Source organism: Bidens hawaiensis, unplaced genomic scaffold (genome assembly GCF_021521415.1).
Source record: "Bidens hawaiensis isolate Kalapana, Puna unplaced genomic scaffold, B.hawaiensis_p1.1 tig00035159_1, whole genome shotgun sequence".
In the NCBI taxonomy this organism is placed as follows: Eukaryota; Viridiplantae; Streptophyta; class Magnoliopsida; order Asterales; family Asteraceae; genus Bidens; species Bidens hawaiensis.
Window position 1 is genome coordinate 99,266 of NW_027496130.1, and position 12,017 is coordinate 111,282.

Consider the following 12,017-nt stretch of genomic DNA (forward strand, 5'->3'; position numbering starts at 1 on the left):
CATTCACAACACTCTTCTCCTGTCCATGTTGACAGAAGATTATATTTGTCTGTGAGGTTTTGTTTGAATAGAAGAAGTGAGTGCCTCTCCGTCGGGATGCATGTAACATTTGAGGAAGTGGTGATGATGCTTAAGCCAGTTGTTTGGAACAAGAGGAATGTAAAAATGAGGATAAAACTGGTTTCCATTTTGGAGTAGGATCATCATCATCATCGTACTCAGTATATCCAACCAATAGCAATGCTATGGTAGGGTCTGAGGAGGGTAAGATGTAGACAGCCTTACCTCTATCCCATAGGGATAGAGAGGCTGCTTCCGGTGAGACCCCCGGCTCGAAAGTAGTTTTGCATCAAGCCTTGGACATAAGGCACATAGCACTCAATCATCGGGACACCGGCTGATTGGTGCATGTGCCCTTGTCTTTCGGCTATCAACGCCACCACATGATGCCTGATTAACCTTCCGCCACTTTTAACGTTATTTTCACGAGATTAGTAAAATAACGTCAAAATTAGTGCAATTTTACTTTTGCCCACCCGAGGGTTCACACATATATACATTATATGCGCGCACCGCAAGCAGGACGTCATTTTGGAGTAGGATAGCAAAGAAAATAATTAAAACGGTAATTATAAACATCATTTCTCCATACGACGTATACTTCAGTTTAGACGTGCTCAGTCCGCAAGACATTGACCCCAGATTTAGAGTCAAGTCAAAGTAAATGCTCGAATAAAAAGAAACTTTTCTCTCAAAAAGAAAAAAAGAAAAAGAAAAAGAAAAAAAGTCGATAGAAAAGTGTCTCTTTTATTTCCATGAATGTTTAGTTTACGGAAAGTTTGTGAAGAAATGGGTTAAGTGACTCTTTTATAGGTTCTCAATTTCTCCAACTTTTACATTTCGTCCGTACAAAATAAACGTACTGAGGTACGTAATACATCAATTACTAAACATACACAATCCTAATAATAATATAGAATATTAACTCTACAAAGGGGGGGATGAGAAGGGTGAGAAGGATTTATAACCACACAAAAATGTTTCCACGTTCTTTCTCGTTTAAAAAAAAACAAAAAAGACACATTGTTGAAGAAAAAAGATCATTGGGTCTTTTTATTTATTATTGTGTTTTGTGTTTATTTTCATCATTGATTGTGTCTTTTTTTCTTGACATTTTGTCTTTTTTTTTCTTGATATTGTGTTATATTACTCCACATTTTTGTTATATATTGTTCGGTATTGTGTTACATTTTACGATCTAATGTGTTTTTTTAGTTATATATGTTCATTTTCGTCATTGTGTCTTTAATCTCGGCATTTTGTCTTTTTTGTCGTTTTTTTACCAAGAATGACATAGGAAACATTTGACTTTAAAAAAATCATTTTTTATTATATTTTGAGTTATGATATTTTTTTAATTTTTTTTTTGTGTTGGGATTTTTTGTGTGACACAAATCCTTCTCACACTTCTCATTTTTATCTTCCTTTGTATTTTAAACTTTCCCACAATAAGTAACCTAATTAGAATATAATAAGGAAACTAAATAATATATAAATTTAAATAATATATTAAACTTTAATTAATGTCATAGATCCTATTAATTCCTCGTCCCTTCAAAACGTTCTTGTCCTCAAGAATGGAACGCGTTTTCCATGGTGGTTGTTATTGGAGTCGAACTACCACATGCGGGGCAGTCTCAACCAGTTGCCATGATGGGAACCACTCACGCCTTCCGGTTGCATATGCTAACGGGTTCATTAGTTTTAGATACCAATTTCACGGCTTGACTCAACCAGGACGGCATTTGCTGTGTGTTTGGGCTAGTTTAGAGATGGTCATAGGGCTTGTGTAGGTTTTCAAGAGGTTTTTGAATTAGGTGACGATGTGAACGGAGTGGTTAAGGCTACTTTTGTTGGTGAGTTTGGAACATCTGTTTTAGGGTTGGATTGTGGTGAGTAGTTAGGATATAAGGCCATAAGATAAGATACTGATCAAGATTTGGGGTTGGTGTGGTAGTAAAAGCGGTTAAAGCCGGTGGTGGCGATGCCAGGATTATGGGTGTAGGTGCTTGTTTTGGGTTGGTTATCATCGAAGAGGTGCCAAAAATTTTGGTGAGGGCGGCGATAAGGTTAGTGGTGATTTAATTCATTGTGGTATTGAGGGAGTCAAAGTTGGACTTGGCTAGGGCGGCTTGTTGGGCTGCGGATGATTCTTGTTGTATCAATAGCCGATTAATTTTGTCGACCATGGCAATGATTAGGTTTTCACGAGCAGAAGGAAGCATGAGGACGATGAATGAAAGAAGAAGAGAAACCAAACTTCAAACATTTTTTTTGTTTTGTTATTCTTTCTCAAACAATGATTGATTACAATTTATAGGTAAACCAAGACATAAAAATAGTAAAAGATAAAGAATAAGGAAACCTAATTAGAATATAATAAGAAAACTAAATAATAGATAAATTTAAATAATATATTAAACTTTATTTTAGGGCCATCATAACATGTAGAACACGCACGATGACTTGTTCTAAACATAAACATGAACACAACACGATAACTAATCATGTCATTTTTTTCAAACACGGACATGTTTAGCAACAGGTTAACTTGTTAAGACATGTTAAGGGACCTTTTTAAAGACACAATGAATAATACATGTGTGGCGAAACCAAAAATTTCAACACGGGCATAGAAGTCTTAATTAATAGATAATCCAAAACATATTTGAAATAAAAAACCACAAATCCATAACATACTTGAAACAAAAGACGACAAATACATAACATACTTGAAACAAAAAACCATATAAGCAAATCATAACATCCATAAAAAACTATAATATCGGGTTCTGACGGGCATTAAAGAAATGTCGTTTGTAAATATGACTTTAGGTTTAAGACTTTAGGAGTGTATATATTTATTTTTTAAAAATAAAAATCCACTCAGGTTATTAACAAGTTAACAAGTCTTTAACCTGTTATGATACGAATTTAAACATGTCTTAAACAGCACATATTCAGCTCAAACCTAAACTTATTAAAACCCTTGTTGTATTGTGTCTTGTTAACATGTCAGTTTCGACAGCCCTACTTTAATTAATATAATAGATCGTCTAAAGTTGGTGGCCACACACACTGTAAATCTACTTTGTAAATAGGAAATCAAACCGAATCAAATCAAATAATTTCACAATTTGTATATCGGTTAACGTGTGTAACATTGGTGGCCACACACCTACCTGTAAATCTGCTTTTTTGTAAATAGGAAATCAAACGGAATCAAAAAATTCCACACTTTGTATATCTATTAACGTGTGTAACAAGGCGAATTTGTAAGACTATGTGTAATGGATGAGCTACAAATTAGGGCGAATTGTGACGCGTGGCGTTTAGTCAGTATAGGATAGAAATTTGTTTTGGGTTGTAATGGTGTTATAGCCCCTCCTTTGCCACGTCACCATTTTTTATTATTTTTTTATAATTAAACTAAACAAATAAAACCCATTAAATTAAATAATTAAATAAAAATACATTAAAATTAAAAAAGAAATAAAAAATACATAAAAAACAACTAATATTCATAATATTCATGCATTTTTTTGAAGTCGTCATCGTTGCAATAATGCGCTCTTTCGTGTTCAGCGGCCGCTTAAATGGATTCGTAGTCTTTATTCATTTGCCGCAAATCCAACGTTTGGGCTTGTTTTTCTTGGTATTTGTTGGATTCTTTCATGTCCTTTACCATTTACACAGCATGTGTTTCAAAAAGACCAAACACCACGTTTAGATGTTCGACTTCTTTACTGGCCGCCGTATTGAATCTTGACGACGACGAACCCTCCTCTTTTTTGTATTATTTTTTCTTGCTCTCCGGACTCCCACAAGTGGTTGTATATCCCGGCAAATTTTTGGCAATCGAAATTAAGGACCTTCCAGTGGGCTTGAACCGCTTCTTTACCCCGGTAGTCTTCGGGTTTACCCGTTAGCGCGAGCCAAGCTTCAAATACTTTCCTCCAAAATATCCCGACGGCTTGAAAATTAGCTACAAATTAAAATTATTTGTCACAATTAATATACATTTTTAATAAACACTAAATAAAGCTATATAAATACTTAATATTAAAAAACTTACCAACGTCAGGATCCTTCGAAACGACGATCCAAACCCTTGCGAGGGATACTTCCTTCTCTTCGGTTCATTGCTTGTATGGATCACGTTGCGTCATCGGCTCCCTTCGGTTGTTTTTTTATTTTTGTGTTTACGGGCCAGCTTTTGGCTTGAACCGGAAGCCCGTGTTGTTTGAGTCTCCGGCACCGTCACCGACTCCGGTTGGGTAGACCAGAACGCCAGCATGAGGTTTTGGGGCATGAGGTAGTTGGCATAAATGTTTAAGTTTTGGTCGGGAAAAGGAAACGGATAGTTTAGGTTCGGTTGCTTTCGGGTGTTCGGGGTCCATTGCATGTTTACGTTCAGTTGGTTTTGCGAACCATGGTATTGACCGAAAGGGGAGAATGGTTGGTTCGGGTTGTTTCTAGGATTCATTTTTGTTGTTTTTTTTAAGAATTTGGTTATGTGTAGTGTATGAAATGGATATGAGTTTAGAGAAGAAATGATATATGTATATATATATATATCGTTTAAATTAATTTTGTTTTTTTTTAAATATGACCGTTGGTGCCAACGGTAACTTTTGGAATATAATAATAATATTAACAGCGAGAACCCCCCCCCCCCCCATCGCCCCACAAATTACCGTGAAGGTGGTGTTTGCGCCCCAAATCATCGGAATTCGCCCCAAAACTTCGCCCACTACATAGGACCTAAGTCTCATCTAGTTCTAAATTCAATGATATATATATATATATAGGATTAGGATCATGTGAAAACTTTGAAAACCATTTTGAAACACAAAAAAAAACTATATTCAAACAATTATAAAGAAATTATAAAATAAAAAAACGCGAAAATAAAAAAACCAAAAAAAATTATTTTTTATCCGGTTTCATAAAAAAATTTAAAACAAAATATCGGTTTAGCAAAATTATACACATCCTTCCAAATTGGAGAGATTAGGAGAGAAAAGGCTATAAAACTTAAGTTAATACCCATCCTTCCAAATTGGAGAGATTAGGAGAGAAAATGTTTATGTATAACATTAACTACCTATTAACTACTACATTTTCTTTCCTTTTCTTCTATTTTTCATTAAACTCGGGAACATGAAATGAAGTGATTATTTTCCTTCCCCTCTCTTTCTTTTCTCTTTTAATTCTCCTCCATTTCTTTTTTCTCCTTAAATGAAACTCAGGAACACATACAAATATACACTAGATGTTTTTTTTGTTTTTTTATGAAACCAGAATGACAATAAACTTTTTTGATTTTTTTACTTTTTTAAAATTTTCGTTTTTTTCATTTTATAATTTTTTTTAATATTTTTGTGAGGTTTTTTTTTTGGCTTAAAATGATTTCCAAAGTTCTTAATTTTATAAAGTTCTCTTAGGATCTTCACCCTATATATCAAATGGGTTTAGATCAAATATAAACTAAAAAACTGTACTAAACATGCAAATCAAATAATGTAATGTAAAGTAGTTTTTTTAGTACCAATCTTGTAGGGACACTTGTGAGCTTGTGTTAGTTTGGTTTTAGGCAACGGTTTCGGTCTTCAGGTGACGATTCACAAAGGCAGATTAGGAGGGCGAGTGGAAGTAAGTCGTTTTCGTGGTCGATTTACTCGGCTAAGGTTCCGAATGATGAATCGATCTGATGGCGAAAAGAATCTCAGACATACGCTTTGTGAATGTTGAGTTTGCCACTAATCCTTAAAAGTTAAAAGAGATCTATTTGATAATCTCTTGGGTGTTTTGTAGTTTATGTATATATTATTAATGTATAGAATCCGAGTTTCAAGTGTTTAAATCGATGATCTAAACATTGTATCCTTGTGTGTGGCTTAAGAGGCATTTTCACTCTTTTTGTATCTTTGCATTATGTGCTTCGATGCATCATAAGAATGCGCCGGACACAAGTTTTAGTATATCAATATACTTGTTTCGATAACGGATCATTGTGACCACCTCATGGTTAAACTTATTTAGCCCTGGCACCTTAACACTCCCACAATCCCAAACGACACCCCAAACGCGTTTACAATTCATAGACACGTAACATAAAATGAAACTTTGAATTAACATCAAATGTCCCAAACATAAAAGAACTTAAAAATTCTTATTATAAAAATATTACCTGAAGGATCTGCAACCTCTGGTCCTGTGGTTTACAATAAAAACAACACAACCACAAGGGCGATAAAATAGTCCAGAGTAAAGAATAATAGCTCGGGACACATCCCAGCACGATTCTGAGGATCGAAAAACAATAAAATAGGATAACACCTCCACGAGTTCAATGATAACGAATACGAAGATATACAATATACAAACCATACCCGACTTCGACCCTTTGGTCAACATCCGCCATCATAATTATAATTGTCCACGACCTTTACGGGATAATCTTGAAGGAGCCCTGTTCAACTCTGGCACAGTCGGTCCTCTAAACTCTTCGCGTTTTTGAACCTCCTTCACCTGCATAGAGGTAAGTTATTCAAATTTAAGCCATTTTAATTTATAAAAAATCTTTTAATGGTAAAGGTAAAAGGGGGCAAACCTTTGATGAGTGTGTGGAAGCCGAAGTGGCATGTGACCGCACTTGTGATTTAGCATGTGCGTGATGTTTTTGTTGAATCTGTTGGAATCTTTGCAGCCACGGTGCAAAGTCTATTCCGTTATGAATGGAAGGATTGGAAGGATTTTCAGATGATGTATGGTTGACTTTCTCCAGGTCAAAGGAATATGAAGGCACGGTCTTTAAACGAGTCCTTAAGATCTTAAAGGCTGCACTTTGCTGCAATAGTAAGTAGAAAAGAGTAAAGACACGTTAAATATTATATCAACAAATATAAGTGGCAAATTACATAAAAACGTGTACGAAACATGCCTGAGGAAGCAGCATAAGAAGACCATATAATGCTTTTAACAGCCATATATATCTTCCAGGTTCAAGAAGTTGCAGCCTAAGATAAGCGAAAATTGGAGTTTCCAATAGGTTTATTAATTTATCGAGCTGAATCAAGAATCTGACATTAATATCTTCCTCGGTTAAAGATTGAATGACTGAACTTGCATGCTCATAAGCCTATAAAACAAAAAACAAAACGGTATTAACTTTTTAGCTCTGTGATTTTTTTTTCCTTTTTTCATTTTAATTGTTAAACGCTTGCCTGTGCTAATAAGCATAGACTTAATATGGCCATTGACGAATGGCTCCATGAAGCGTAAAGTGAAAGAAATAAATCCTTTCCAGCAGAATCTACTAGTGACTGCTTTAAAAGATCACGAAGGTTCGATAACTCAGAAGAAGTGAGCAGAATCAAATTCAAAGTCTGGCAGAACAAAATGGTCAGAAACTGCATATTATTAACTTCTTTTGAATTTAATAATATAATTTTTTAAATTTGGATACTAAGAACCTGAACCATATTGGATGCAAAGTTCAGGTCAGCTTCCCGTTCAAGAATTGTGGATAGTTCCCGGTAAACTCTTTCAGCATCTATAAGTACACAAAGCCGGCGGATAATCAAAGCACCACGCCTATAAAAGAATGTTTAAAAAATAATACAGGATAACTAATCAGACAAGTCTTTTTGTTTATTATTAACAGGAAAATGAAGCTCACTTTTCCAGGAGTACTTTATCGGTCCGGAATTTATGAACTAAGAAAACAATAAGCTGACGAAAGTTATGTTGATCCTCTGCTATACATGCGTGCACCTCCAGTACTAGGAGTACTACCTGACAAGTTACCATATAAACAAGCCAAGTATATAAATATAACTTTTTACTGGAATATATAATATACAGTTAGATGAAATTATTTAACAGAGGTAATGAAGCAGCAATGAAAAGATTACCTGATCAGAGGGATCCGACAATGCTTTAAGAAGCGTGTCAAATATATCATTCAAAAACGACAGGACCTGTTACAACAAAGAGATACATAAAACTAATTGCAAACTGAATAATGAAATAATATTCAAAGGTTACCGCTGTCCGATGTCTATTTAAAAGGGTTGAAATCCAGTGTAATGATTCGATCCGAGTGGCCTCATACTCACTAGACAACTGCCTGGAAAAATAATGGATAATGATACTAAATATATATGTATAAGCAAAAAATATCTAAATATGGGTACTTACTAGTTGACTTTCCTTTATTATTAATAAAGAGAAAAAAGATTCATAAACCCGATAAGCAAGCCCTAAAACCCTTATATAAATTAAATATAAAAAAATGGCTGACCTCTTTACAATGGAGAGGATTGCTCCAACATCAAACCCTTCAGCAGGATCAGCCTTAATTGCAAGAAGCTCTTCATTTGTTTCACGGGCTACCTGATGGTCACAAAAGCCAAAAATTTACAATTTCATACCATTCAAAAATAGGGCTAAAACTCATTGTACTTTGCAAATTTTCAAAAATAAGTCCCCAAATTAATCATCTCAATAAGAAAGTCCCATAACGTTTTTGTTTTATAATATACATGCATATAACAAAAAATCAACTGGTGTAAGTCATTTTGATAATTTTTTATTTTTCAAATTGTATTTATATATTAATGATAATAATAACAATAACAATTATTAATAGCATTCTTATTATTAAAGATAATAATAAACTTACAACTCGTATCTTTTCTTCTTTATCAGCTATGCAAGGCAAGATAGCTCCTAATATATCCGCATAATAAGGAACCAGTTGATCACCACCAAGTTTTACAAACTCATTTATCTGCAGAAATAAGTTTTCTAATCAAAGTATGTACACAAAAGACTACAATTATATCCTTCAAAAATCTTAATAGGTAGCAATTTCAACCCATTTATAAATGACTCTAGCACATTCTAATTAATAAAAAGTAACCTTACCCAGGTGATTGCAGTCCAAAGAGTGAATTCATCAGGTGAAGATGCTCTCTGCACAAGTATTTCTGCCATGCGCCCATAATCTACAGACTTCATGAGTAGCACTGCTAGAGTCAGAAATTTATAAATAAATGATGAAATATTTGCTACTAGTAAAAATATGAAAGATGTGTAATCCGCTGACACTAATATAGAAGACTAAAAGATGCTATTGTTTCTTAGATAGCATATCAGCAAGCAGCATATAATACAAATAGTAAAGAAATGATTAAAAAAATAGTTACAGGTGTCATACCGGAGAGTTCTTGATTTCCTGAAGGAACTCTGAAAGTGCTGAGTCAGCTTGCTGCCGGATCTCATGGCTGGAATCACTCAACATATTAAATAAACCTGAGATCTCCACAAATCAGTTGAGTCCAACAGAGGCCCGAGACAAAAACATGCACATTCACGGGTAATACCGTTTAATTGAAGTGAGATCATTTACCATCAAGAAAATCTGGAAGAAAACCGAGCATATCTATGTCTGGAACACTGTCCAGCACTGTGATCCATCCAACCAAAAACTGGCGTACGTAAGGGTTTAACACGTTCATTCGCTCTCTCAACAAAGGTATAAATTCTTCAATGCTGACAAAAGAGAAAAACCAAAAAATGGACTAATTATAAACCCGAACGAAATACATATTATAATTACAAAATTTGAAAATAATCACCTGAATTGATCACTCTCTGTCACAATGTCCTGTTTCCACCAATAAAAACATCAATTTTCCCTTGATATTCAATTTAGCTTTATGAAACATGATTTTAAAAAGTCATTTACCTTCACGAGTCGATCTAAAAGATGAGCTGCACGCTGTACATTGGGATCTGAGTCAGCTGAAAGCTTACATAAAGCATCAAATATCTGGTTGAAGAACACGATGAAGTCTCCTCTCACAACCTGCAAAAGGGCATAAGCTAAACCAAAATGTATTGCTTTATACATTATAACAAGTTAATGTCAGAATTCATTCTCACCTTCGCAATGTTGTATAAAGCTTCACAGGCATAATAACGAACTCTGCTATCTTGATCACCGAAAGAGTTGATCACAGGCGGTACAATTTGCTGCAAGATGTATTGTATTTGTATGAGAAAATACAAAAAAAACTTCACTAATGTTAATCAATGTAATATATAAAGCTATTAAAATTTCTAGCAAATTGATAACTTTGCAGCATGCATACACAGAAATACAGAATAGAGTATGGTGTATGTAAGAACAATCACTATTTTTTTATTATTAGAGGACGGGTGATGCATGTCATTGTGCAACAAGTTAGCAATTCCATGTGGCATGTATTATCTGAACTTTCCATTATGTTGCTTGTGTACATGACAAAGCTGATAAAAAATAGATACTTAGTCCTAAGTTTAGTAAATACTTATTGTGATTCTAAGGATGCTGTCTACTAGGCCTGTCAACGGAATCTTAAAACTCAGATGACCACCGTATCCCATATTTAACTAACTACTTGAACTGTATGTATTCAACATATTCAAAGCTTCGAGCAGCAAACAAATATGATATCGTCTCAATTACATTAACACTCAAATCATTTCGGCGAATTATTGTTGCTAAATAGGGTATCTATATTCTATAGTAAGAAATCCACATGCATAGAAGGCTTATATGATAACAACATTATGTGATATGGTTATTACTGTTATTCAACTTATGCCTGCTTGATGACCTACAATGTGTATTTGACATGCAGAATAGTGGAATACAATTAGATACACTTTCGCTACAACACCAGCTGCTCTAGCTAATTATTTGTATTAAATTTTAATATCTATTACCGTCATAGTTTGAATGGTATTATTGTTAAAGTTCATTTTAGAGTTAGTGACTCGTTTGTTCACTCTTCTTCCTATTTCCCATTGATCCAAGCACAAGTCAACCACTCAAGTTATCTGTCCCTCATAAACTACTACTAACGAAAATCATACCTACTGTTTCTAATACTTATCTTACATTTCTAGTTTTATTAGAAAAATACTATTTAACAAGTTAAGACCTCAATCAACTATTCCTCAAGTCACTAAGTGGTGTATCAAATAACACTCACAATTAATCAATTACAACCCAACTACAGCTTAAACATAATCAGCTAAAATAAGTTCTTATTATCACAAACTAAAATACAAACCTCAAGATGTTGCGAAGCTTCCAAGCTCAAACCAACAGTAGCTGCAGCCAATCCAATCAACCCTCCCTATAAACAAACAACCAAAATTCAATCACAAAATATAATAATAATAATAATAATAATAATAATAATAATAACAATAATAATAATTAAAAAACAGCTGCAATGAAGCATCACATGATACCTTGCGATGATTCGCCTGCGAAGAGTAAGTAAACTCATTTGCCAACAGCTTAATCACAGCACTAATCTTATCATGATCTCCAGCTACCGTCAACTGCTTTACAATTCCTTCAACCTAAACAACAACATCACAATCATCAATTAATATTATTCATATACAAATTGACAATAAAAACACGTAACAAAACCCTAAGTAATTAACCTCAAGCGCAGCGTTCTTCCGTTTCTCGTATAACTTATCGGACAGATTCCGAAGCACGGCTGCCGGAATCGCTGAGAAACCGTCCGCCATATAATCAATTGAATCCAACAACAACAACAACAACAACAACAATAATAATAATAATAATAATAATTAAATTCGTTTTGTGATCATTTTTGGATCGAATTGGAACATGTGATGTGAAATTAAGAGAAACGGTGAATGAATTGAATGGATTATTGAGTGAATTTGTGGATCTAATTGGAATTGGAAATAGAATTAGGGCAAAACAGAGGATTGAATTGAGAGTATAATAAATTGTGTGTGTTTTTGGTTTCTTATTTTCCGAGGGGTGTTTTTGGCGTTTTCAGATTTGGACGGAATAATAATAATAATAATAATAATAATAATAATAATAATAATAATAATAATAAGTTTTGAAT

The 12,017-nt window shown here is 34.0% G+C and overlaps 1 protein-coding gene across 1 annotated transcript; it reads right to left on the reverse strand.

The window, feature by feature from the left end:
* Window positions 1–6,225: 6,225 nt before the first annotated feature.
* LOC143587139 (protein VAC14 homolog) lies at window positions 6,226–11,907 on the reverse strand. Its single transcript, XM_077068515.1, has 19 exons — window positions 11,575–11,907; window positions 11,374–11,487; window positions 11,190–11,255; window positions 10,015–10,104; window positions 9,818–9,937; window positions 9,708–9,736; window positions 9,479–9,621; window positions 9,287–9,381; window positions 8,995–9,081; window positions 8,750–8,857; window positions 8,369–8,460; window positions 8,113–8,194; window positions 7,980–8,045; window positions 7,745–7,860; window positions 7,539–7,659; window positions 7,290–7,451; window positions 7,007–7,204; window positions 6,677–6,913; window positions 6,226–6,594 (listed from the first exon to the last, which is right to left on the reverse strand). The coding sequence occupies exons 1-19, from the start codon at window positions 11,662–11,664 to the stop codon at window positions 6,493–6,495; spliced, it is 2,118 nt and encodes a 705-aa protein (XP_076924630.1). The 5' UTR covers window positions 11,665–11,907; the 3' UTR covers window positions 6,226–6,492.
* Between the last annotated feature and the right edge of the window lie 110 nt (window positions 11,908–12,017).